The sequence below is a fragment of the Mytilus galloprovincialis genome, chromosome 11 (assembly GCF_965363235.1).
Source record: "Mytilus galloprovincialis chromosome 11, xbMytGall1.hap1.1, whole genome shotgun sequence".
Lineage (NCBI taxonomy): Eukaryota > Metazoa > Mollusca > Bivalvia > Mytilida > Mytilidae > Mytilus > Mytilus galloprovincialis.
In genome coordinates, this window is record NC_134848.1 from 10,671,598 (window position 1) to 10,698,197 (window position 26,600).

A 26,600-nucleotide genomic window follows, 5' to 3' on the forward strand; every position below is an offset into this window, starting at 1 on the left:
TTCGCAATACACACTTATGGTTATATGTATATAACATCACAGTACCAAAATTGCACTCAGTTACCAAATTGCACCTATTCAGCAAAAAAAAAAAATGCAGAAATCTTACAAGTTTTCTTTCACCATTATCTAATTAAATCATCTTTTTAAAATGAGCAAATTAAATTTGTTACCATCATCCTTTTCTTCAAAAAATAATAGTTGAAGCATGGAATAATGTCAAATTGTTTGAAATATTTGAAGAAATAAAACAAAACATATGTTTATATTCCAGTTTTAAGGATTTGAAAGTAACCATACATGTAATGATGTATGGAATTTGGGTACTGACCTCATTACAGTATAATGGATTGTTTGGAGGTCATTTCAAACCCATTTTTCTATGACTCTACATGGACTCAAAATTAAATTGGTGTAACTATATTGTAAACAAGGATAGTCTACAAAATAAGCACAGAATAAACTTTTTCCTGGTACATTTATAACAGTTGGTGAAAAAAACTGACAATATACATGTAGGTGCAATTTGGGTATTCTCATGTTAGCAACTTCACAACCAATCTCCGGCGCAGAGCTCACATCCGTTCCGTACTTACTTCGTATCACTACACTAAATATGTATTGTAGTGTACTAAGTATACGGAAAGAAAACGAGCGCTGTACGGAGATTGCTTCACAACAGAACTACAAATTTATTTTCATGACAAAAAAAAAAAAGTACAAACCTAAAGGCAATAAAATGCTTCGCCACGCACAGCCTGATATGACCACCGATGTATATTTAGCATATAAAAAACACCAAATTTTTTATGTCAGTTGAAATCAAACATATTTTAATTTTGGACCCTTCAAACTTTAATATGGACTAATTTGAAATCAGGTATCAGGTGAACCCAAACATTTCTATTCAGCAGCAGTCTCTAACTCCTTAATTTCATATGATAGTACATGTAAGTCCTACAAAAATATTGAAAATGTGTACATTTAATTTTTTTTTCTAGCTTCTCTCATGTGAAAGCGGTACCTTTTTGGTCACTATTTATGTGTTGCGTCTAAATTAGAATTGTAACACTTTATAGTGACTGAACAGGTTAAACAAATACTTCTCAAGAAACAGAAAAGGAAGACAACTTGAAACAGCACCAGCCATGCCAGTATATGTATGAATAAAAACTTAGATCAGAATAGCATGGACACTATGTTAGTTATATGTCCTTGTGAATATAAAGTGAGGAAAGTTATCAATAATTCTGCAGATAATGCAATTTTATCAAGTGTTTTGTACATTTTCTGTTAAAATTTTCACACAATCAGTGAAACATTCAAACAGGCTAAACTAAATTTTTATTATATTTATTATATTTTATATATATATATATATAGAAATCATTAATGCGACATTATAATTCTACGTTTAACGTTAGAAGAAAAATATTGTTTTGTATTACTTACCTATTATTTAGACGGTCATCCATCAATATTGATATATTGATATATTTTTGGTTGCATAACGTCAAATGGCAAATTATTCATGCATGTTCAGGAAGATCATCCACCAATACATTTTGAGTTTGAATGAATACAATTTTTACAGTTTAAAGGTTTTAAATAAATTTTGTTTTGGCTATAAGGATGCATTTCAAATATTGACAAAGACCAAAGATATGTGTATCCTTTGTTATTTAAAGTAGCGATTAATCAACAGAGCTTAAACCAATTTGTTTCGAACTACAAAGAGGGTCGATTACCTTAAGTGTGTAGAAGAGTTCGTGTATCTGAGTCTTAAGTTTTTAATTTTAATTTTTGTCTCCCGAATGTTGTCTTCTAGTGGTAATCAACTTATGGGTTTAAGATATTCCTGGGTGGTTTTCGCCCCCCCCCCCTAATTCAGCCTCTGGATCAACCAGGAGTACCTGAACGGATGCCATACTAGTAAGTGGAACTTCCGTGTAGTGTAGGGTCATTATGTATGCCCTTTGTTGTTTTTATTTTGCTTAGATTGCTGACTATTTGATTGATTTTGTGTTTTACTCGTGTTTGATTTTACTGCCGTCTTCGTATCGTTCACTTGCTCCTTTGCATAACTTATAATCTTTGATGCATCGTATCTGTGATCTCTTTTACGAAACTTTTGTAGCAGTTGAAACACCAAAATAAGTTCTTTTGTAACAACCTTCATGTTGTATTAAACTTCACTACATAATACTAGTAGCATGTACGTCACCTCATGATAATGTATGCCTTTGAAAAACCATTTGCTGTGAAAGTTTAAGGAAAAACTCATAATTAAAGTGCAAAGCTACACGACAACGACGCTGCTGTGTTTATTAAATATGTTACACATGAAAATTCAATAAAACATATGTATATGTTATACACAATTATATTCTTCACACAATATAATACAAAAAATGAAAACACAACCCTCCAGTCCTATCAATCCTATATATCTTATAAATAATTAAAATAAAAAAATAAAAAATTACCAATTGATTAAATGAGAACCGCTCGCTTTGGTGCTTTCGTGCTGAATGACCGAAACTGACCATATGATTGGAAAAACACATATACATCATGCAAAGACAAGAGAAAATAATTTCACTCTAATTCACTACCTGCAACCGTATTAAATTATATTAATATTCGACGTGGACTGCACCTGCTTGACAATGTTTTTAAAAATACTGGATAATACAAATAACATAACAACCATAATAGCCGTATTCATTGCTTAGGCTTTCTACTTTTTGTATTGTGTAGGCATATTTCTATTATTAAATTTAATGTGTTGTCTCTTAAATGAGTTTCTCGATATGCACCAAGAACCTGGCGTTTACCTTCTTTTAAAACCTGTTCATTTGCTACTAATAACATAATAGGACAATTATTTCACGCTACTTCAGTGTAAGTCAATCTTTAATATTGTGTGGAGTGTTTTGTCGACTGCATTTTGCTTTTATTTTTGTCAAATTGTCATAATAACTGCCAAAAATGTAGGAAACCGTACATACAACGAATCTAAAGTAATCCAAAGTAATAATGATTACTTTAAAGAAAAGTGGTTTTTTTTATCAATTACAATTGAATGTAGGTGTTATTGTAAGATAATCAACTACATTGAAATAGCAAAGTTATTGTAATTTAATCGATTATATTTTAAAGTAATCGACCACATCCCTGATGTCAGAAGCCCCAATTTTATCGGTCGACGTTTGTTGTTGTATATCATATCTGTATTTCCTATATTTGCTTAAACAGGAATCAGGCCGTTAGTTTTCTCGTTTAAATTGTTTCCATTTGTCAGTTCGGGTCCTATCATTTCTGACTATACGGCATTGATTACTTATAGTAGTGAATTTCTATTTTCTTTTGTCTTTGGTGGAAAGTAGGGCCATTGACAATTATATCATATAACATGTATAATCCTATCTTTATTAATTCACAAGCATTAAAATATCCTTGATTTAAGTATGTATAATCAAGGAGGTTATATGAGAATGAGAGTGAATACTCTGATTCATTTAAAATTGGCATCCCCAGTCAAGCTAATTGATCATAGGTAAATGAACAAATCATTAAAGAATCGAAAGTTGTATCACCCACTTGATACGGCCCTATGATGTTACATGCTGTTCCGTGTGATTAGATCAGTTTAAATGTGTTTTTTAATCAAGCAATATAATTTGGCGCGAATATCGAAAGTATATCGTCTTTGTATACGATGCTACCCATGTTAATTGGTAAGTTATATCATAGAAAATTGAGGATAATGGCGGGCTTTAAATGAAAGGAAAGAAAACAAAATTAAATATCTTTTTTAATTCATCGGTGACCTTTATTGTTTTCAAATAAGCTGTACTTAAACTAAATAACTTTAAAATTTCATCAATTTCCGTAATTCAGTTCTTTTTTCATTTCGATATAACCTCTTTTTCTCCTATTATTTCAACAGAAAGAAAGCGCCTGAACAACAACGTACGCTTCTTTCGAAGGCACATTGTGAGCTTAAATGAACGATGTCCCCATTTTTATTTTTATTTTTATTTTTTCTGGTTCCGGTTTTTCCGCTCCTACTCGAATGTGAAAACAAGAAACCTTTCATTTTTCGACCGGACCTATCTCAACTAATTTAAACCCACTTACAGAAAAGGATGGAACATTGTATGTGTAATTAACGCCGGTCTTCCTCTTTCCTTTACATATAACCTTCTTGGTGTAATGATCTAGAAACGAACTAATTTTCAAAAGGTAGTGAGCTAACATTAGTAATTTTGCATTCGTTTGAAAATCTATGATAATCGTTCCAAACATATCCTATTGTATTATGTCTTAAGTAGATCGAATAAAATCATCTAGAATCAATATTTTCGTGTATTATATATCTTTTGAAATACTTTGATCATAGAAAATTAAGACACAGAAAATCACCTTCTTAAGTGATTGCAATAACGGACACAGGTTTGGTTGTAGATCGTAAATTGTATACCGTTTTTCCTTATAGAAATTCTCTTTTAGTGTATGGGTCAAAAGTTATGATACAGAAATATACCAAACATTTTACTTATTTTTATATAAAGGTACTAAATTGCTTTCGTTAGACGACATTTTTATCAATGTTTGCGACACTCACAATTTAACAAAAATAAAAAGGAGCATTTTGGATTAAAAATTCCCAAAGGTTTCCCCATACAGATACAAAGCAATCAATTCATAGAGTAAAAATCTTTATTTTTTTTAAGAAGAAAAGTTTTGTAAACATTTAAATTATGAATATGACAATTCATGTCTGAAAAGAATTAATGTTCTATTCTTAAAACGACATATTCATTTAAGCTACAAATCTACAACTCTTGGTTATATTATATTATATTATATTATCTTTAAATTCACTTGTTTCTGAAATACATTTGAAATTTAAAAAAAGAACATATCACGTTTGAAGAATTATTTACCCGTCATTGTGACAGTTACCAATAAAACAAAAATATATTTGTGTACAAATGTTAAAGGTTAAAGCTGATAAACATATTCGATTTCGAAAATGAACTAAAGATATAACACAGACGTATTTGTGCTTTTAATGATGAGGTAGTATTAGTTCACATTTTTGTTAGAACAAGTTTTAAAACAAATCTAATATTCACTGTTAAGATGCATATCTTTATGACAAACATTGCTTTTGTATTTGCAAAGTTAACATGCAAGATTTTTTGTTACACTCAAGTTTGAAAGCTATAAATCATTAATGTCATACATCTTCTGTCGACTTGACGAATACATGACTATTGTTTCAAACAAAACCCCTAAAATGTTTGTCAACAAAAAAAAAAACATTACCGTATTGTTAAACATTCTGGCTATTCTTTGAATATTGAATGCATTAACTTAGTGATTTAAATGATAAGAATAGCACACACAGAATGTTTTATTGAAGGAATGTAATGATCAGGTAACAAAAAAATAAAAACGCTTGGAAATGTCGTGCGTTTTTATTAAATGAGGTAAGATAATGTCCCCATTGATGGTTAGATTGAAAGATTACGTTTTCTTTTAGTTTTGTTCGTCATTGTGAATAACAAATTCACACTTAAAATCCTAGTACGCATCTAGTTATCTAAAAATGTATATTCGGTTAAGCCCCATATGGCCCTTTTTCAATCAAACCCTACAATGTTCATTCTGTATCCTTGATTGATTATCGTAATTAATCATAGATTGATGGTGTTCGTTCCTCTTGTTTATGTATTTTCAATAGAGATTCGGAATTGTCTGGTTATATCGGCATAGTCCCTTTAAAAATTGTTAGAACGATTTGATGGTCGTCAATCTATTAGTCATTTGTAGTGGCATAACGGTTACCCGAAAGCAAGAAAAAACTCGTTAAACTATTATTATATTTTCTGTTGTATTTTGTATTTTTCTTCAAAGATCTTGCTTTTTTATAATTGTTGGTCATACAAGCCTTTTATCAAAGAAACTATGTTTTATTTAAAATTTCCCAATCCCGATAGGTATTTAGGACACAATTATAATTTACATTTCCTTATCGTTTATCAATGTCAAGAAAGATAATTTTACAAATCTGCTATTGCTAAGTACGTTATCACGGACCAACATGATCGCAACACGACGAGTGTCAATTTAAATAAATAAATTTTACGGACGCCATCACGTGTTGGTTGACTGCTATGGAATAACCGTTTCATAAATAATATCGGATATGTTCCTGACGTCGTAACTACAATCCCCTTCCCTTTCATGAATGTGACCTACCGAATTAGACTATAAACCGGATGTGTTATCACATAAGCAACACGACGGGTGCCAAATGTGGAGCAGGATCTTCTTACCCTTCCTGATATCACCCCTAGTTTTTTTAGGGGTTCGTGTTGCTTATTTCTTAGTTTTCTATGTTGTGTCATGTGTACTATTGTTTGTCTGTTTGTCTTTTTCATTTTTAGCCATTGCGTTGTTAGTTATTAGAAAACTACGACATTTAATGCGCCCATTTGCCAATCTCACATCAGCGGTACTTTGCAACAGATAACTAGTTTAGAGGTATCAACATATATCTAAATATACATATACTAAAATAAAAAGAAGTGAAAACTTGCAAACTGCTATTGCATCATAATGATTTATAATTTACAACTTTCGATCTATTTTTAAGTTATTGAAAGTTCTCTTCATCAAAATCATTTAATTATAAATAAATCTAAAGTTTATTGTTGTAATTTGTTTAAATATTGTATTTACAATTTGGCCAATAATTTGCTAAGATACTGTTCCAAGTTTCAAAGGAGCGACACATGTTGTTGTTAGACACACTTTTGCATCTGGTGACACTATTGGAAATGTTACAGAACATACGGATGTTTTGTGTTATTAAAATTTGCTTTTAAATAGCAAATCTGACATTTAATAGTAATTCCACAAATTATCTGATGATTTGTCAATTAATTTTCTGCTCGTGACATGAAATCTTATCTCAGATGACAGCAAATTAAAAATAAAGAGAATTAAAATTTCTACATGTCAAACATTGTATCATGTAAAGAATTAATTTGCAAATTATTTGCTTATTATGCCAAATTTAAGATTTCAAATGAAATCATGATTTTGTCATTTGAATACCGTTAGAAAAGGTATAGAGTCAGTAGAATGTAAACTGGTAAATATGACGCGATATGAGGCTTTGCTTGATTGCTATTTTCCTAAAGCTAGTATGGACTCTTTGGTATATAGAATGTCCTCTGGACTGTCCCTATACGGTATTAAAACCTTTTCAAAATAAGAACATGTGTTTTCCGGTGGCGTGGGGTGTTAAAATATGCAACAATGTCAGTTTTCACTACAAATTTATAATCCAATGCCTTATATATGTAAAGTGCCACACTTTATGTATAGACGAATTATAAATTTGAATTTCCAAAAAAATTGAAAGCCAAATGCCCGCCCCTTTCTTAAATTTACTCTTTTTCGTGATAGTCATACGCGATCAATTTCAATCGTGTACCATCAACAATGCCGGGTCAACACAAGGAATTATTTTATTTACCTGGTCTGCATGCCTGGTAATACATTTTTATCATGAATATTTCTAACACAATGCCAAATTGACGGGTAGCAAACTACAATTAACATACATACATTTCGACGCAAAACTAATTGAAAACTAATCAATAATTCGTAGTTTTTCATAGTTGAGTTAACCGATTGATAGTTTAAAAACATTGAAACTACGACAGTAACATGAATGGAGAACACGTGTTGTCAAATAGTCAGACATCGATGTTCTTCCATTGCAAATGCAGTGTTCAATTTACCAATTTTCTTCGTCTTATGACGTCCACAATTTAGTTATCTATTTTTTTTTGTTCTGCAGTTCAGCACCGGCTTACATCAAAATGTTTCTGGTTGGTTGTGAGTGCAAACTGGGATTGAAACGTTAAAATCAATGATATTTGAGAGGAGTTTTGATCTCTATGGACGTATTTTATGTTAATAAAGAAGATTTTGAATAATGTATGATGTAATACTTAGAATGTAGGCAACCACCTTAACAATATGACCAGGCCAATATTGCATTGAATGAACCAACATGTCATCAACATCTGATGAAAAAGGGTAAACAGAGGCGGATCCAGGGCGTTTTTCCTTTTTGTTTCACAACTAATGATTGTGTATGCGGACATGTAGTAGGAACCCCTCGCTTTTTCAAAACTGCATTTATTGGAACCGCCTTTTAAAGTTGTCCAGATCCGCGCCTGGTAAATACACTTGCCACTGAACAAAATTACCTACAAACCTCAACAAAATCATGAACCTACTATCTATTTTTCTATGATAAGTGTCTACAGATAAAATATGAAACATATGCTAGTTGAATTATTCTTATATATAAACGTTTACAAGTATAAAGGACAGTTACTTGATAATTAGGACAAACTACTCATCTGATATTCAAGAACAGTAATTACCAACGATTAAATTGTCAACGTTTGAATAAGGATGTGGATAGGGAGTCTTTCATTTCAGTATTATTTTAATTTCTATTCCATTTTTCTATGTTGTTTTTATTTTTTTTCACCATTCTTTACATATTTCTTTATATATTATGATCAACCCGTGCAGACCCTCATATCAATTATTGAGAAAGCATATTAAAATATTGTATTTCAAATGAACATGTAAATAATATATAATAGTAAATGCGTAGTCATAAGTTTTCTATGTTGTGTCTTGTGTTCTATTATTTTTTTCTGTTTGTCTTTTTCTTTTTTTGTGTTTTTTGTTTTCGATGTATGAGTTTGACCGTCCTTTCTTTTTTAGATTACTTTTATCGCGTTTCACCATAAGTATAAAAAAGAAGATGTGGAATGATTGCCAATGAGACAACTGTCCAAAAGAGACCAACATGACACAGACATTAACAACCTAATAAGGTTAGTTTACCATCCACTTTTTTAAATACATGATTTTTTTTCTTTTTACAGAAATGAAGGACCCCTTTAGAGCCTCTTGTTTATTTAGTTAGGTTGAAAGTTCGATCATCTAATTATAATCTAAATATATACAAGTACGTGCTATCTTAACTATTTAAGTTCACTTTGACGGTAGCCGCTGCAAGGTTGTCTGCTTGTTTAACAATAGTTTGTAATTGTATTTTGCACACTTCTGAGAGATATACAAAGGTAAGAAACACATTAAGTCTTATAATTTTTAACGGTTTATTGATAAGAACGTTATGTATTGACATTTCTGTTCTTTATTGTTCTTGATATGAAGTGATAACATGCAGACAAATATTTAACATTGTGTATATATTTAATACAACGAAACAAAGTGTAGCAATGGTAGCCTATATATTGATAGAGATAGAAGCCAGGTGCACTGGTTAACATTCTGAAACATATGCTAGAGCTGAATAATCATCACTAATACATAGTTCAAATCAACGCGCCCCTATCTGCAATGTATATCCACGCAACATGTGTGTATGTATTATGACCTATTTACGTATTTACGAATAAATAAATGAAAAGTACATCTCTGGAAAAGTAAGTAATAAGTCTAGACTGGACGAAAGACTGGACTTCCAAATATTTATTCATTTTGTGTACAACACGTGTGTGAACTATGAACTATAGCATTTTTAATAAATGAAAGTATGATATATCAATAAACACATCACTTGGAAAGTGTATTCGCTGGACTTAACTGGGCTATAGATTGGAATTTTAATTTGTTTTTCATTTTGATAATATTCACTTATTTTGTATTTGTGTATTTGTGTATTTGTGTATTTGTTATTTATTCAGTTTTATGTTGATGCTGTTATATTCAATAATATAATTTAAATTTATTATTTGCCTGTCATATATCACCACCCCAGTAGCCAGTACTTCGGGTGAAAATACGGATTTTTTGTGTTATTAAAATTTACTGTTACAAAATGATAGAAATTATTATAAATTAAGGAATGTATCTTCCTCATGCAAAGCTCTGATTCCTTTCACGGATTTGGCTATACTTTTTGGACCTTTTGGATTATAGCTCGTCATCTTTTATATAAGCTTTGGATTTCAAATATTTTGGCCACGAGCATCACTGAAGAGACATGTATTGTCGAAATGCGCATCTGGTGCAAGAAAATTGGTACCGTTGATTTTATTTAACATGTTTAAGACAGAATATTAATTGGTGGTATTCCACTGTTGATATATATTGTTACATTTTGTAGTTTAATCACTTTTTGATTTATTAGGACTATTCATCCTGTCATTATTTGACCTCCACAATCTTGGTAACAATTGTATTACACAAGGCAGATACATGGAAAAATTGTGTATTATCATCTTTATAATACATTCATCACCTTGTTCTATTTTATTTAGTTTTTTGAACGTTTTAATTGTATTAACAATGTAACCACACAGAATTAATTAAACACAAAAAATACTATTAATGACATTGTCTTAATGACAAATTAAATTGCTTCTAAAACAAAGTTATGTATAATAAAAGATAATTTTGAATAGGGTATTCAGTTTGTTTTTATTGCGAATGACATTAAAATATAAGCATATACCCTATAAGCATATACCCTGTATCCTACATCACCTGAGATCACCCCTAGTTTTTGTTCGTGTTGTTTATTCTTTAGTGTTCTATGTTGTGTCATGTGTACTATTGTTTGTCTGTTTGTCTTTTTCATTTTTAGCCATGGCGTTGTCAGTTTGTTTTAGATTTATGAGTTTGACTGTCCCTTTGGTATCTTCCGTCCCTCTTCTATACTCATGGAAAAAGGTGATACAGTTGAAAGAAGGAAGAATATGTACTTTAATTAAAGGCTAAATCTTTCTAGTCAAGTCTTGAGAGTTAAGTCCAGTCTAAATCAATCCAGTTCAGCCAATCCAAGAGTTTGGAAAATGCATTTTGTCATCTGACTTGTAAAGGTTTTTGTTACAGGATAGCTGAAGTATTCATCAATAAATATCACTATTTCATAGCAAATCGAAATTAGTCCTAAATTTGTCCATTCATTATTCGGTAACTCGGACAACGGTTTGAATACATTTTTTGGAGTCGTGGCTAAACATTATTTTTACATATGTTTAACAAGTTTGTTTATTTCAGGTTAGGTCTCTTTCCATGTAACAACTATTTTGTACGTTTTATCAACTCTGATTACTAATTTCAGGCATCTGTTCATTCCTATTGAATAATGTTTCTGTTATCATGAACGCAAAGACTAATAATTTGCAGCTCTCTCATGTCTGTCCTACATGGTTGACATTGGTGCGGGGTCTAATGTAAAAAAAAAGAAGAAGATGTGGTATGATTTCCACTGAGTCAACTCTCCTCAAGGTACCAAAATGACACAGAAATTAACAACTATAGGTCATCGTACGGACTTCAACAATGAGCAGAGCCCATACCGCATAGTCAGGTATAAAAGGCCCCGAAATGATAATGCAAAACAATTAAAACGAGAAAACTAACTGCCTAATATATGTACAAAAAAATAACGAAAAAACAAATATGTAACACATAAACAAACGACAACCAGTGAGTTGCAGGCATAATGTGGCGGGGTTAAACAGGTTAACATGATCTCAAACTTTCCCATATCCTGGAACAGTGGTAATCAGTTGAAAAGGCTAAACGAATTAGATGGATAAAAATAAATAGTGTGTTTGTCACTTTTTCATAAAGGGTAATTGACTCTGTCACCGCGTTGTAATTCAAGTTTCTGATGTATTTTTCAGCTAATTGAGAATATCTACATTCAATAGATGAAATCGGTGTCGAATGGCAGATCCCTAATAATATGTCATGCTCATTTGATCCTGAAGACTACATATAAATCAACAACTGTATTATGGTCCTTTTGATTCTGTTGACAGTTTTGATTTTTCTAATTTTTATACAACACACTCGATCACGTTTTGATCTGCATACTGTTGCGAAATGAACAATATTTTTTAAAATAGTTACTTGTTGCTACTGATTTTTACTCGTATTTTAATGTGGGATAAAATTTTAAACAACTAATCTTATGTTATATTCATAGTTTTTTAATATACAGTTGAAACGCAATTTTTGAAACATTTTAAAAATTCCTATCAAATAAAAATGCTAATGTAAGATTTGAAAAATAACTACAGAGATTTACTGCCATGATTTCAATTGTTTTGACTTCAAAACGTGGTCACGGACAGTTATTTTTTCTGCTTTGTTTGTTACGTTAACATGGTTAATGATACGCTTTCAATTCATAACGAACCTTTAAGAAAAACTTATCATTTTGAAATAGTGGGATGAGCATCCTTGGTAAATTTAATTGGACAAATTTGTATACACGATATCAGCCTTTCGACAAGCAACGTCTGTACAGTGATTATTAAGGTAAAAATAGTTGACAATTCAACACATAATAAAAACCGTTGTAAGGGATGGTCCGATAAACATATAGGACATAAGGTGTGGTCAAATCCTGACCAGGAATAAGAAATCTTAAAATTATTCTAAATAACGTAAACAAATCTTTTACAGAGAAATGGAACTTCTTTTAATAACTTTACTGATTTTTTCTGGGAGACGAAATCCTGAATGTGAGATAAACATTGATGATCCAAGATTCCAAGACATCAAAGCTGCCCTTCCGGTTCCACCAGGAACACCAATTATTGGAGGTATGTTTTAGTGAGATTGTAATGTTTTTGTCAAGCCTTTACGCAAAACTTTCTTTTTGGACTGAAGATTAAACTGCAAAAACTAATTGGAAAAATTTAACTGAATATGTTAATACAAATCATACAACAACAACCAAAATCCTTTAAGACCAACAGTAATGATTTGAGAATAACAACAGTTAAAAACTGGGCTTTAAACGTTTATTGATTTGTATAACAAACTGTAGAACAATATTAATTCTTCAAGATGTAGCGGTTATTGTGCTCTTAAATTTCAGTTTTTAATAATGAAAATAAATATATTTACTCTTGCACGAACATAGAGAATTCCAGCTTAGTTCCGATTTCTGTTGTAGCTGGTATATACTGTATTGTCAAATTATGTTTGTTCGTTTTGCTCGATGATTTGCTATCTTATATTTGTATTTTTTTAAGGTTTGGGGTACTCAGGTTTCCGCGTAAAAGATGTTACCGACACCAGTACAACATATATTGAAATTCCAAGACGATCCAACCTTGACTTAGAACATCTTTTGTTCAACGCATGTAGATTCGACGACAATCTAAGAAAATATGTATTCAGACCTGAAATTTAGTTAAAGATTAAAAGTTGAACCGAAACTTCAAACGGCAAAAAATCAATAATGAAAAAAAGGATTGTGTTTCTTATCATATATATATATATATATTGTTTAATGATATAAATAAATGCAAAAGTACTGATGTTGAACAATTTACATTGATTGAGCGATGGCAAAAACTGATGGAATCGCGTTACCTTCTTTTGCTTAGCCTGCAATACCCGGCATGTTAATCAACACTCATATTTTACTCAAATTAGGAACTAGATTCTAACTACACCCTCGTATGGATTATACGTTCCACAATTCGATATTCAAAAGCTTGAAGCTATAACTCCGATGTTTATTAAGATTGGTGTCTGGGTAAAAAGTGATTAAATACTGTTTTGTCACAGAACTTTCCTTTTCGAAAACAAATACTTTGCACTGGATTTTTTTCAAAACATTGTTTCGTTCACAGATTTGGATTAAATCGTCTTTACTTTTTATTTTATTTATATAATCGATTTTTGGCGAATTATTGTTTACCGATATATGGACTGATTCATTTCTGCCAAGAAAATAATCAACCGACCCCAAAATTATTGCTTTTCCGTAAGTATACATGTCTCGTACGACATTTGATCAACGGGTTCCAAAAATACATTTTTTCTACATGTTTCATTGAAATAAAAACATCAATTCCATTAGATATACTTAAGGAAATACTATGTTGGTTCTTAATCTTGGTCTCAGTGGTGGGTCTCGGTGGACAAGTCCTCTTAGTAGTTTATCTACTGTCTCACTAGCTTGTCAACCTTAAGGTCGTGAGTTCAAACAGTAGCAGGTGCGTTCTTTCCTAATTTGCTAGTGTAGGAATGTCAGTTTTCTTAACTTAGGTCGGTGCTTTATCGCTCGGGAAAATATAATCACGAATATAATGCCTACCCATGTTAAAACTACAATAAAGTATAGCTTGCATCAGTTATTTTCTAATTCGTTTTATTTGTATCAGCTTTTGATTTTGGCATATAATAAGGAATTTTTAGTTCGATGTTTTTTCTCGCATCTCCGGTCTTCCCCTGTAAAAAACAAATAGTACTACGAACTATCTGAGAGTGCAATATGAGGCGGTAAAAACCAATCATTAATGCATCAATCAATATTTTTGTTGCAAAACTATATTAAGTGCTCTGCTGTCCGCCGACTCACAGCTGTCGTCTCAGGGCGTCTGACATGGTGAATATATAAACAGACTCGTGAATAGTACACTTGGCATTCACCTTTTTAAATTTTAGATAAAACAAAGTCAGTTTTATTCTTCTTTGTTTTGTTTTTTTATTCTTTCATTGTTATGACCTTTCATATATTGCCTCACCAGACGAAAATGAAATAACTAAGCGTAAAACACAACCATAAACTATTGTAAAAAAATCTAAAATGTCAATGATCTGTTAAAAGTACATGTCAAATGTCAAGGTCTTAAATATTAAGCTTTGTTAATAATATAGGATTAAATTTCTCGTGTATCAAATTTGTTAAATCTAAGGTCCCTTAAAATCTTTAAATATCAAATTGGAAATTGATTGGCAGGAGCGACGTGTTCCTGGTCATGGTTTTTGTTTTTTTAATGTTCATTGACAAAAAGGATTATTTTACTAACACTATATCAAAAATTGCATGCAAATTTTGGATCTCAAATGATATACTATGTTATTTCTACAATTTCAGACTCTGCTATGGGTCTTGTTTGTCTGGTTGTCTTAGTAGTTCGTTTACTGTATCACTAGCCTGAAATCTGAAGTTATGAGCTCAAACCAAACACGTGACCGGTGTGTTCGACTCCTGTTTTAATTAACTAGCGTAGGATTGTCACTTTTCTTAATTAAGGTCGGTGTTTTTCTAGGGCACTTCGGTCTCTTCGACCTATATAAAACAAAAACGCCATAAAATAGCTAATAGTGCAAGATGTGGAAGTAAATACCAAAAATCAATCAATCTTTTTTATTATGCTTTGCGTCCTAGATATTCGTATAACTCTACTGTTTATCTACTCTGCCATGTTGTCTCTGAACGTCTGTCATGATATGTTAAAACAGGCTCGTGAATAGTACACTAGACATTTATATATTTGAATTTTGAATAAACAAATGCCATTTTTATTCTTATTTGTTTAATTAATTCTTTCATTGTTATGACCTTTCATATATTGCCTCACCAGACGACAATGAAATATTCAAGCGTATATCACAACTTTAAACTATAATAAAAAATAATGTCAATGATCTCTTTAAAGAACATGTTGAACGTCAAGTTTTAAACTGTTAGTTTTTAAGATGATATAAGATATTAAGTTTAATGTGTCAAATTAGTTAAATTAAAGGTCCTTAAAAATCTGTAAATATCAAATTGGAATTCATTGACAGGATTGGACGTGTTGCTGGTTATTCACTTTGTGTTTGTTCTGATCATTGACATTTCGAAAGGTATAGTAAAGGGGGTTATTGCACTTAATGAAAAATCCCATCGCATGTATCTCAAAGGAGGCACTATGCTACTGTTATAAGTTTAGACTCTGCTTTAGGTCTTGTTTTTCAAGTTTTTTTTAGTAGTCCGTTTACTGCATCAGTAGCTTGTAAACTCTCAGGTTATGAGCTCAAAACATCCACGTGACAGGTGTGTTCAACTATTATCACTTATAACTCCCGTTAGCGCCCTGTGTCGCATAGGGCGCGAATGAAAAAAAGTCGTTCTTCCGTTTCGCGGTTCCTTAACTTTTAAGTTTTTGTACAAGGATAGGTTATTGGCCTATCGCTCAATCCCCAACCTGGAGAACCAGAGAATCTTTACTCAAGGTTTCTTTCCTATCGATCCATTGCCGACCAAGGCTGACGAGTCAAATCTACCCGGAATTTTATATCAGAGATTTCTTCTCCTAGATGAATTGTCTTCCAAGGCTGACGACTTTTGTCTAGCTGGCTATTAATCCATAGCTGGGACAAAGTTGGTGAGTGCTAGGGCATATCCACACGTTTGTGGTCCTACACACTTCATCTCTAGGGTCCTTGCTACTCCGAGATCCTCTACAGTTAGGTCTAGGACACCATACCCTATTTACCATTTGCTGCTGTGGAGAGGCACTGTAGATGTCTTGTTAGTGTAGATGTTATCTACTAACAGGAAAGACTTACACATTCGGCTTTCTTTTAACCTTTCATGTATGCCACAAAATAGCTGCTATTGCAATTTGGGTAGTAAACACAAAACATCAGTCAATCTTTTTTGTTTCTTTTCGACCTAGAACTGATTTATAGCTCTGCTGTCTGTCGACTCTGAAATATTGTCTCTGTTCGTCTTTCATGCTGACTAAATAAACAGACTCGATAGTCCCTGTGCGTCTATCCTGCTGACTAAATAAACAGACTCGCGAATAGTACACTTGACATTCGAAGGTTAAAATCTAAAATGGAATATTAAAAGATTAGTTCTGATTTGTATCTTTTTTTTTATATTTACGGCCTTTCATTTATTGCCTCACCAGACGACAATCACTTGCGCAATGGTGAAAACACAACTTGAAGCCAAAGTAAAATAATATAAAATGTCAACGACCGGTTTAAAATACATTTCAAACGTCAAGGTCTTAAATTATAAGTATTTGTATAATAAAGGATCAAATTTCTCGTATATCAAATGCGTAAAAACAAAGGTGCACTAAATTATGTCAATATCAAAAAGGTATTACATTTGTAGGAGTGCACGTGTGTCTATTTCTTTATTTTTCTTTCTTTATTGATATTTTGAAGCAGCTCGTAAAGGAGTAATGGCACGAACAAACGGGAGATAAAATTACCATAACACAATGAGCAAAGCATATGTATATACATTTTACATTGCATTCTGCCAAACTGCACAAGGTAAAGACGGCGTAGCCGGTATTGAACCACTAATTCGGGCTCGGTCGTAAAGACCATACAAGAAAGTTGTAAACATATTATAACAAAAAAAGTTCATGCGTCGTATTCAATAGATACAATTTTGGTAGTTTTTGGTATCACATGAAAGGTCAGGGACTTGGGGTCACTGTATAACCCTTGTTAAAAAAAGAGGGACGAAAGATACCAAAGGGACAGTCAAACTCATAAATCTAAAACAAACTGACAACGCCATGGCTAAAAATGAAAAAGACAAACAAACAACAGCACACACGACACAACATAGAAAACTAAAGAATAAACAACACGAACCCCACCAAAAAACTAGGGGTGATCTCAGGTGCTCCGGAAGGGTAAGAAAGCAGGGTAAAAGTTTCCTTTGAATAATAAAAAGGTATATAAATTATGATAGGTGGGCACATTTACTCTGTTCTTCAAATCGCAAATAACTGTTTTTGTGCTTTTATTAAAATTCCAGAAACCATTACGTTTTAATAGGCAATTAAACATGTTTTAAAATTTTCTGCACAAGTCATGATAGGGTATAGTTTTGCCATGAAATCAGTGCCACTTCATTTGAAACTAAGACAAAGTAGCTTTTAATGCGTGAAATAGAACAATTAAACATCGGACGCAGTGGGTCTACGAATTGTTTATACCAGAAAGAGCAGCAGACTTGTTTTACTACCTTAGCAGTAAGATTCCAACTTCACCCACGTATGGTGTAAACATTCCTAAACTCATACGGTTTTCAACATCTTGTAGCTGTAAATCCGACTTTTGATAAAACGACGGTTGAATTCTTATTATGGTTTCGTTTACAGATTTTAATTGCACCTTCTTAACATTTATATGATTGATATTTGGAAAGTTCTTATCAATCTAGAAATATATTTCTGCTGAAAAGAAAATCCGCTGACCCGATATCATTTTGTTGTATTCTTGAAAAAGGTAACAAGTATATACTATACATTGAAAACATTGCATTACGAATTGTTAATTGTTTGTTGTTCAGTAAATATCGATGATTCGTATTTCATTTTTAAAAGAGTTATAAAATGCGGACATCTTTCACATAAAATAAAAAATCCTAACCCATTTCGTATCTTAAAGGAAGTACATGTACTATGTTGTTTTTCAATCTTGTTCCCTGCTGTTAGTCTTGAATTATAAAATATCAATTTTTAATTGGATTTCAAAAACATTTGTCTTTTAATTGCTTGCAATAAATCAATCCCGCCCTTAAAGGAAGTACATGCACTATGTTGTTTTTCAATCTTGTTCCCTGCTGTTAGTCTTGAATTATAAAATATCAATTTTTAATTGGATTTCAAAAACATTTGTCTTTTAATTGCTTGCAATAAATCAATCCCGCCCCTTCATACCCTCCCTCTGCTTTAAGTAGAACATACAGTGAATGTATAGATACAGCAGTATAATGTAGAAGGTACAAAATTGCAAAGTATTTTGTCTTCTCGGGTAATTTTACTGATTAGAACATGTTGTAGAACATGAGTTTGGCATGCCACAAAACCAGGTTCAACCCACCCTTTTTTCCTTTAAAAATGTCCTGTACCAAGTCAGGAATATTTCCATTGTTATATTCTAGTTCGTTTCTGTGTGTGTTACATTTTAACGTTGAGTTTCCGTTGTGTCGTTTGTTGTCTCTTATTTTTTAGTGTGAATTCACATTACTATAAGACGTGTCACGGTACTTATCTATCCCAAATTCATGTATTTGGTTTTGATGTTATATTTGTTATTCTCATAGGATTTTGTCTAATGCTTAGTTCGTTTCTGTGTGCGTTATATTTTAATGTTGTGTCGTTGTTCTCCTTTTGTATTTAATGCGTTTCCCTCAGTTTTAGTTTGTTACCCCGATATTGTTTTTTGTCCATAGATTTATGAGTTTTGAACAGCGGTATACTACGGTTGCCTTTATTGAATACAGGGCCCGGTTGTTCAAAAGTGTCGTTAGCCTTAACGATGATTAAGGATAACGAGTCGTTAAATCTTAACTAAGTCGTTAGCTAACATATGCGTTAAAATGTGTTGTTCAAAATTTTTTAACGACAATGTTAACTAACACTGCGTTAAGAGTCGTTAAATTTTTTGTCGTTAAAATGTTACCCATAATGCACAGAAAATCTTCACTTCCTGCTACCAAGATGGCTGAATTGTCTGCAAAAAAATTGCCTAGGGACAGAAAAGCCAATTTCACATCCATTGAGGCAAACCTTATCAGTTCAAGAGTTACACATGAGTTGGAGTTATTGAAAGGGGGATTTTCCCCAGAAGTTACAAATCAGAAGAAAAATGAGTTATGGAAAGTCATAACAGAGGAAGTCAATGCATTGGGTGTTTGCATGAGGAGTGAAACTGAAGTCAGAAACAAATACCGTAATATGTGTCGGGGTGCCAAAGAGAAGTTTACCAACAACAGAAAGGAAATGAGCAAAACTGGAGGTGGACCACCACCCACACAGCTGACTATTGCGGAAGAAAACATAGTTAATGCTATGAGGGATAGTGCCTCATTCATTGATGTTGATGGTTTGGAGACAGAAATAACTTGCAATGGTATGTATTTTTTAAATTCAATTTAATTTTTACTCTAATTTCATTCTTTAATTTGACATAAAAACTTTGATTTTAACCAGTAGATGTAGAAAATAATTTTACGCTAACGGTCGTCTGCTTTGACAGAAGGGTTTCCCATAGCATGGGATTTCCTCGCTTTAAATATATTTGACCTTGACATATTCTAAAAATATATATGTCAATCTACTTCTAAATTTTCATACGTATGCGCAACTAGTGGTCACTTGTACATAACGGATTGCATTATTCACTTACACTTTTTGCATTTGGATATCCTTGAAACAGTAGTTAACCTTTATCAATCTTTATTTTGACTGCAAAACCTACTTTCACCATCGTGTTGATTTTTGTTTTGCTATTACCGCTTTTTGTCCCTTGTGACATTGAAAACATATTTTTTACGGAGATATGACTTCAAAAGAATCAAAAACTGTTTTAAAGTGATGAAACTGTTTTAATCAATTAAAACAATAACTTATTAAGTTTAAAATATATAATTTCATGTTCAGATAAGAACTTATTAGTTGCTTACACCATAGAAGAAAGACTATAGCCTGTTTCTTATATCTTATAAATGAATCATCTAGAGTTATTCCTCTTTGTACTTCTGTTTTCAAAATAAATTTAAAAAAATCAGTTTACTTACAAAGTGACCTTCTAAAACTGAAAAAAAAACTATAAAAATAAAAACAAGGCTTCGTCATGATGTGGTCTCTTTATTCTTATATGAGTCCCATCAATAGCACCCAAAATGTTTGGAAACCCAGCAAACTCGTAAAATTCAGCTTTTGTTTGGTTAAGGTTAGTAGGCCACTGAATGAACTGGTTCCTTTTTTCACAAAGAGCGTCTAAAACAGAATCGACCACTCTTGAAACTGTGCTTTTGTCCAAACCTACAAAGAAGAGATGCCCAACTTTAGGATAATGACTGGCCAATTACTTTGTAAACAAATATTGTACTGTAGTGCAGAGTATGGAAGAAACAATGCAACATTAAATGCATGTACACTATGAATTGCCACTTAAGATTTTGCTTAAAGTTCTCAAATTGAAATATTATATCATGAGAAAACATATATGTAAACAGTTGAAGCATTTAAAAGTATATAGTCTTACCTAATGTATCACCTATGACCTGGAGGAAACTTCCACTGGCAAGAAATCTCAATGTCACCATTATCTGTTGTTCTACACTGAGGGCATGATTCCGGTTTGTCTGACGTGTCAACTTGTCCCTTACTAGATCAGATAAGAATAAAATGCCTTCCCTCCCAAATCTGTAGCGTGCTCTAAGTTCTGTGTCAGTGTAGTCTAGGGTAAGTTCTTCTTTGCTTCTAAAAGTTCTTTCTTTTCTTTGAATTGGTACATGAAACAAGGCTAAGTCTAAGGCGGCCATCTTTAACGCTGCGTTAGGGGTTTAATCGAGGTATGTGAAGTGATTAAGTTTAACACAGATTTAACGACTGCGTTAAGCGTTAAAAATTTTGAACAACACTTAACGATTATGTTAAATTTAACGACAGGGTAACGACACTTTAACGAATGCGTTAGCTTAACGACACTTTTGAACAACCGGGCCCAGAGATTTTTTTAAACAAACTTAAAAATTCAAGAGATAAGTTTATATATTAAAAATAATCACATCAGGATAATTTTCTGAGATGGAAACTCGAAATGAATTTATTTCACATTATGCACAGTTTGGGTCGTTTCATTGTAGTTCGAACAGTATGATATGTATTCATTGTTGAAGGATTTGTGGCCACTGATAGTTCTTTGCATGAACTTCATTGTGGCTTCTTAATATGTGTCTCATTACAACTGCCAATAATACCATATCTGTTTATTTTTATACAAGTACGACTGTCATAGAAGTGAGAGGTTTAGCTAGCTTTAAAACCAGGTTCAATCCACCATTTTCTACATTTGAAAATGTCTGTACCAAGTCAGGAATATGACAGTTCTTGTCCATTTGTTTTTGATGCGTTTTGTTATTTGATTTTGCCATGGGATTATGGACTTTCCGAATTGATTTTCCTCTGAGTTCAGTATTTTTGTGATTTTACTTTTTTTTGTAGATCACGCTTATAGAGTAATGATTTCTTCTGACATATGTTTGTTTTTGTAAACTTTGAAGAAAAGTTTTATTATTACTTCGTATATCACACAAATAAAATTAAGTTTTTTTTTTCTTACCTTCTTTCCTTACTTTGAAGAAAGAAAAAAATATATAAATTGTGGAGATAGAAAAAAAAATTTGTTTGAGAGTATTTGCCATTTAATTGAAAGTGAAGTTATCCAGTTGCAAAAACCAAAATTCAATTTGCACGACGTAAATAAAAGAAGACAACAAATAATTTGATGCTTGCATATTGTTCGAAATAAATATATAGAATAAAAAAAAATAACCCTGCCCCTTAGTTCCTTAATTTGTTGTGTGGTATATTTGAATTATGAGACATAATTTTCCCTTTATTCAATGCACGAAAACTTCTACGAAATAAATACAAGATATGTCGTCAGAATGTAAAAACGAGGAGTGGATTTTCACTGCTACTATGAATTCATTATTATTCGTTTGATACCAATTTTCGTGGATTTCGTGGGTACAGGGAAACCACGAATTTAAGTGTTCAATGAATTAAAAATGTTCCATATAAATGCATGCTGACTTAAGGAAAACCACGAAATTTAATATCTATGAAAAAGAAAGTTTTCCTCCATCCACGAACATTCATACCCACGAAAATAAATGATTCCACAGTATTTAAACTTGCTATTGACGAAACAAAATAAAAAATGAATACAATTGGCAGATTCTGCACGTTAGGTCGACCAAGATGAAAAAAAAGAGGAAATTTAGAAAGCCACACAAAAATAAGAGATTTTTATATTGGGGCAAAAATATAGACCTGCAAATGACAATAAACCTACAAAACATCACAGAGCTGTCGAAAGAGTATTTTGACCTGCAGACAATGTAGCATTTGCTTTGTACGAAGTATCGAATTTAACCTGGCAAATCATATATTCTGTTAACATTCACGAAAAAAGAGGGAAATTAAGACTACCACATAAAATAAGGGATTGTTATAAAAGGGCAGAAATATAACCCTGCAAATGACAATAAACCTACAAAACACCACAGAGCTGTCGAAAGAGTATTTTGACCTGCAAATATGTAGCATTTGCTTTGTACGAAGCATTGGATTTGACCTGGCAAAACAGAAATTCTTTTAATGTAAAGAGCATGTGCCGAGAGGGGTTTAAGAAAGATAAAAAGCAGAGAAGTCAAAGTTGCCGTCATCTTTATGTCGTATTATTTCAGCTATTTATCCTTATGACAATGATAATCAAAATTGTCCATTTGTACTTGTTTTTCTTTGTGAACATGCAAATGAGAGATTGTTGGCATTTCAGATAGTTTTCAAAGGGTTACAAAAGCATACGTGTAAATCTCTCCAAGTATCGATGGGTGCTTTTTAAGATTTTAACCTTTGGAAAGTCTCCTCTGGAACATCTGTCCATCTTGACAGTGAGCTGAATTATTCCTATTTTGTCCTTGTTATGCCCCACCTAGGGACATTATTTTCTGTCTGTGCGTCCATTCGGTAGTCCATCCGTCCGTCTGCCCTGCTTCCGGTAAAAAAAAATGTTTTTTACGTTTTTGGTCAAGGTAGTTTTTAATGAAGTTTAAGTCCAATCAACTTGAAACTTAGTACATTTGTTCCCTGTGATATGATATTCCTAATAATGTTATAGTATTCTGAACATAGAAAATGGAAGTGCGATTGGGGCATCCGTCTACTATTGACACATTCTTGTTCTTTATGTTATATAACTATGATTTTCTCGTAGATTTTACTCAGATATAAACAAACACATTATTCGACCACTTCGGACTTTTGAAAATGTGTTAATAGTTTTCATTTGTATATCATAACCTGACCTTCCTAATATTTCTCTTAAGCTGCCTAATTCATGAGAAGCAGAAAACGTTTGAAAATTCAAACAATTAAAAACAAAAAAAATGTTTAAAACAAGTTTAACCAAGTTGACAAAATTATTTTAGTTAACTATCATAGAAATGGTGCAATCGACTCCAATCTTAATTGACCAGGATTGTCAGTTTTCCTATCATAGGTCGGTTGTTTTCTTTGGGCACTCCGGCTTCCTCTACTAATACAAACTGGCCGCCACGAGATTGCCTAAATTGCGGTGCTAAAGTGATGTTAAACACCAAAAATCTCAATCAATCATAGAAAGGAAACTCAATCTCGTATGGAGCTTCAAGGATGTACTAAGGCCAGTTCAAACTCCTTGGTGTTTATTCTATGAAACAGAATGAAATATTTTGCCCTATAACACCCATTCTTCTTTTCATATTAGACATCAATAGGTAGTCACGCGAGAGCGATCTAATACATTTGAATAAAAGTAAGATTAAGTTAAACTAAAAAAGGTTGAAAATGAAACAAATAAGCAATGTACACAATTTAAAATTGAAAATGAAAATGGGGAATGTGTCAAAGAGACGACAACCCGACCATAGAACGAACAGATAACAGCAGAAGGTCAACAACAGGTATTCAATGCAGCGAGAACGTCCCGCACCCGGAGGCGTCTTTCAGCTGGCCCCTAAACAAATATATATACTAGTTCAATGACAATGAACGCCATACTATACTCCAAATTGTACACAAGAAACTAAAATAAAAATGATACAAGACTAACAAAGGCCAGAGGCTCCTGACTTAGTTCGACCAGGATGAAAATAGAGAGAAATTAAGACTGCCACTTACATTAAGGGAATGTTATATAGTGGCAGAAATATAACTTTTCAGCTGACAACTAACCTACATAACATAAAATAGCTTTCGAAAGGGTTATTTGGCATTAAGACAGTGTAGCACTCGCTTTGTACAAAGTATCGAATTTAACCTGCCTAATCAGAGGTCGGTAAACGTTAAGGTCAAGTGTCATTAGTGGTTTAAGAAAAAACTTTATGCAAGTTTTTTATTTCAGTTACTAATTTTTTGGAAAATAATTAACAAATTGTAAGTTTATTTGGACTACTTTGTGTTTTTTTTGGACTAATTTGTGGGTTTTTTTCTTTGTTAACAGGTGCATGAGAGTTTTTAGGCATTGATGACAGTTTGCTAAGGTTGCAAAAATATAGGTGTGGATCTCTGACCATGTGTCGGTGGAAAGTTATCAATGTTTTAACGTTTTGAAATCTCTCCTCGAACATCTGTCCATTTTGACAGTTAGATGAAATATTCACATTTTTTTTCTACCTAGAGGCATTAAGTTTTTTGGTCTGTGCGTCCGTTCGTTAGTTCATACTTCCGTTTGCGCGTTTGTTTGTCCGAATGTTCTGCTTTAGGTAAAAGATTTTTGTCAAAGCTTTTGGTCGAAGTTTTTTTTTATGAAGTTGAAGTCCAATCAAGTTAAAACTTATGTTCCCTATGATATGATCTTTTTTTTTTATGCCAAATTAGAGTTTTTAACCCAATTTCAAGGTCAACTGATCATATGAAATCATAGTGCAAGTGGGACATTCGTGAACATAGTTTTCTTTCTGTTATATAACTATCAGTTGATTTTCTTGTAAAGTTTGTTGAAATATTATCAAAAACATTGATTCTTCGGACTTTCAGAAATTATAAATAGTTTACATTTTAATACAATATCCTAACCTTCTTGTTTAGACGGAAAGAGTTTGTTCTAGGTCAAAAAGCAACAAAAAAAGATTGATTGATTGTGTATGCTTACTACCACATATTTCACAATCAGCTATTTTATAATGTACGTTTTATTATAGCTGGAAGAGACTGGAGTTCCCAGAAAATACACTGCACTGATCTTAGTTAAAAACCAAAAAAACTGACAATTCAACACCAGTTTATTAAGAAAGGACATCAAATTGAAATGTTTAACGACATTGACAGCCTATACATCCCTTGCACGGTCGTGAAATTAAGATAGGAGTCGAATGCACCTAGGCCTGCCACGTGTTTGGTTTGAACTTAAAACCTCAGTGTTGACAAGTTATTGATACAGTAGACAACTGGTGCACCGCGGCCACCGCTTAGACCAAGATTATATACAACATAGTACTTCTTTTAAGATACGTTATGGTATTGGATTTTTGATTTCTATGAAACATGTAAAAAAGTTAAGCTTTTTAGAACCTGTTGAAAAATAACATACGAAATAGTTATACTTACTGAGAAACAATAAATTAAAAATTCTTAATGCAATGTTCTCAGTTTATTAACAGGATTCAAATAACGTTTTTTTTAACAATTTGACAAACTGAACATAAGAAACTTTATCTAAAAAAACAACTTAAAGTTAAAAACCGTAACGTTTAAAATGTACTTTAAACTGGTCATTGATATTAAATTCAACTTCAACTATATTTTTGAGTTGTGCTTTATTATTGTTTATGTAATTGCTGTCTGGTGAGGCAATTTATGAAAGGTTATAACTAAGAAAAATAAAACAAAATCAGAACGAAACTGACGTTTATAATCTAAAATTTAAACATCCGAATGCCAATTGCACCTTTCGTGAGTCTATTTAGATACTTATTATGACAGACGTCTGGAGACCAGAGTCAGCAGACAGCAGAACACGAAATACTCTTCTTTCTAGGTCGGCAATCAACCAATATAGAGATTGACTTATTGATTTTTTGTGATTACCATGAAAATATTTCACTATCAGCTTCGCAAGGTCGGTGAAACTATCAGCTAGTTTGAGGCGTCCATGTTTTGTATGTTGATGAACTAAAGTATAGA

The 26,600-nt window shown here is 32.3% G+C and overlaps 1 protein-coding gene and 1 long non-coding RNA gene across 3 annotated transcripts; both read left to right on the forward strand.

The window, feature by feature from the left end:
• Window positions 1-9,055: 9,055 nt before the first annotated feature.
• Window positions 9,056-13,422, forward strand: LOC143051633 (uncharacterized). Of its 2 annotated transcripts, none has more exons than XR_012970860.1 (3): window positions 9,056-9,194; window positions 12,559-12,698; window positions 13,134-13,422. It is a non-coding gene; the product is annotated as an uncharacterized LOC143051633 (long non-coding RNA). The 2 variants fall into 2 exon arrangements; XR_012970861.1 differs by having other exon boundaries at window positions 9,062-9,079.
• Window positions 13,423-19,361: 5,939 nt separating this feature from the next.
• On the forward strand, window positions 19,362-20,238 carry LOC143052025 (uncharacterized). The gene is made up of 2 exons (XM_076225000.1): window positions 19,362-19,773; window positions 20,201-20,238. The coding sequence occupies exons 1-2, from the start codon at window positions 19,362-19,364 to the stop codon at window positions 20,236-20,238; spliced, it is 450 nt and encodes a 149-aa protein (XP_076081115.1).
• The last annotated feature ends 6,362 nt before the right edge of the window (window positions 20,239-26,600 follow it).

Coding starts and splice junctions, on each gene's coding strand:
- LOC143052025 (XM_076225000.1), top strand. CDS start 19,362: ATGGCTGAATTGTCTGCAAAAAAATTGCCTAGGGACAGAAAAGCCAAT. Junction 19,774..20,200: donor GACAGAAATAACTTGCAATG/GTATGTATTTTT, acceptor TTTTTTACGGAG/ATATGACTTCAAAAGAATCA.